We start from the raw sequence: 2262 nt of genomic DNA, 5'->3' as shown, positions 1-2262 counted from the left end.
ATGGTCCCGGTGCCGAAGAAAGATGGAAAAACCCGAGGGTGTGTTGATTACCGGGATTTGAACAAGGCAAGTCCCAAGGATAACTTTCCACTGCCAAATATCCACATTTTTGTTGATAACTGTGCTAAACATGACATACAGTCTTTCATGGATTGCTATGCTGGGTATCACCAGGTTCTGATGGTTGAAGAAGATGCAGAAAAGACTGCTTTCACCACACCTTAGGGCACTTACTATTATAGGGTCATGCTATTTGGTTTGAAAAATGCCGGGGCAACCTACATGATATCTATGACTGCCATCTTCCATGACATGATGCATCAGGAGATTGAGGTATTTGTGGATTATGTGATCATTAACTCCAGAATGCAAGAAGGCCATGTGCGAGATCTGAGAAAATTCTTTGAGCGTCTGCGCAGGTATGACTTGAAATTGAACCCAGCTAAATGTTCATTCGGAGTTTCGTCTGGGAATCTCCTGGGGTTTATGGTCAGTCAAAGGGGTATTGAATTAGATCCAACAAAGATAAAGTCTATTCGAGATTTGCCACCTCCGAAAAGCAAGAAAGAGGTTATGAGTCTGCTAGGAAGGCTGAATTACATCAGCAGATGCATCATCATCTTACTACCACGCGTGAGCCCATATTCAAGCTATTAAAGAAAGATTCGGAAATCAAATGGACAGATAAGTGTCAAGAATCTTATGATAAAATCAAAGAATATCTGTCAAATCCACAATGTTGGTTCCACCTGAGCCAGGAAGACCTTTGTTCTTATACCTTACAGTCTTGAAAAATTCTTTTGGTTGTGTCCTGGGGCAACAAGATGTAACCGGGAAGAGGGAGCAAGCCATATATTAACTAAGCAAGAAGTACACTAGCTATGAAGCTAAATACACTTTGTTGGAAAGAACTTGTTGCGCCCTAACTTGGGTCGCCCAAAAGCTCAGACATTATTTGCTGGCTTACACAACATATCTCATAACCAGGATGGATTCTTTGAAGTATATATTCCAGAAGTCAATGCCCACTGGAAGGTTAGCAAAATGGCAGATCCTACTCACCGAGTTTGACATTGTCTATGTCACTCGCACGGCAATGAAAGCCCAAGCCTTGGCGGATCATCTAGCTGAGAACCCGATCGATGATGAATATCGACCCCTAAGCACTTACTTTCTAGACGAGGAAGTAAATTTGGTTGAAGTAGTTCCAGAGAATACCAATGCCTGGAAAATATTTTTTGATGGGGCTGTAAATGCAAAAGGTGTCGGGATCAGAGCAATTCTGATTTCACCCACATGGCAGCATTATCCGGCCACAACCCGACTTCGGTTCTTCTATAAAAACAACACTGCCGAGTATGAAGCCTGCATAATGGGCATGAATATGGCAGTTGATCTGGATGCAAAGGAATTATTAATCATGGGGGATTCTGATTTAATCATTCGGCAAGCCCAAGGTGAGTGGAAAACTCGAGCCATCAAACTCATACCGTACATGAAACATGTGGAAGATCTTAGCAAACGGTTCAAGTCCGCCGAGCTCAAGTATATTCCTCGATTTCATAATGAGCTAGCTGATGCACTAGCTACTTTGGCCTCAATGCTTCCGTACCCGGATAATGCTTATATTGACCCGCTGGAAATCCAAATTCGAGAAAGGCATGGTTACTGTAACGCAATTAAAATGGAGCCAGATGTTCAACCATGGTATCATGATATCAAAAGGTTTTTGAAAATAAAAGCATATCCCGAGCTGGCAGAACTATCAGAAGGATCGCCAGCAATTTCTTTTTGAGTGGAGAAGTCCTACAGAAAAGAACTCCAGACTTGTATATTTTGAGATATGTAGACTCTCGAGAAGCTGAAAAGATCATGAATAAAGTGCATTCGGGAGTATGTGTGCCTCACATGAACGGGTATGTCCTTGCAAAGAAAATTCTCCGGGCAGGTTATTACTGGATGATCATGAAAAAGGATTTCTTCATCTTCCTCCGAAAATGCTATCAGGGCCAGATACTCGACGACCTAATTCATGCACCACCTTTAGATTTATATCCCATGTCAGTGCCTTGGTCGTTCATTTCTTGGGGCATAGATGTTATTGGGCCAATCGAGCCGAAAGCTTCAAATGGGCACAAATTCATTTTGGTTGCCATTGATTATTACACAAAGTGGGTCGAAGCAGTCATTTTCAAACCCGTCACCAAGAAAGCAGTGGTGGACTTCGTGCATTCCAACATTTTTTATCGTTTTGGTATTCCT

At 42.2% G+C, this 2262-nt stretch overlaps 1 protein-coding gene across 1 annotated transcript; it reads left to right on the top strand.

Moving 5' to 3' along the window:
• Positions 1-291: 291 nt before the first annotated feature.
• LOC138897096 (uncharacterized) lies at positions 292-1795 on the top strand. The gene is made up of 2 exons (XM_070183052.1): positions 292-419; positions 988-1795. Exons 1-2 carry the CDS (start codon positions 292-294, stop codon positions 1793-1795), a joined length of 936 nt encoding a protein of 311 aa, XP_070039153.1.
• The last annotated feature ends 467 nt before the right edge of the window (positions 1796-2262 follow it).

Source organism: Nicotiana tomentosiformis, chromosome 8 (genome assembly GCF_000390325.3).
Source record: "Nicotiana tomentosiformis chromosome 8, ASM39032v3, whole genome shotgun sequence".
NCBI lineage: Eukaryota > Viridiplantae > Streptophyta > Magnoliopsida > Solanales > Solanaceae > Nicotiana > Nicotiana tomentosiformis.
This window is presented reverse-complemented; position numbering and strand designations above follow the sequence as displayed.

Coding starts and splice junctions, on each gene's coding strand:
- LOC138897096 (XM_070183052.1), top strand. CDS start 292: ATGACTGCCATCTTCCATGACATGATGCATCAGGAGATTGAGGTATTT. Junction 420..987: donor TTCTTTGAGCGTCTGCGCAG/GTATGACTTGAA, acceptor TCTCATAACCAG/GATGGATTCTTTGAAGTATA.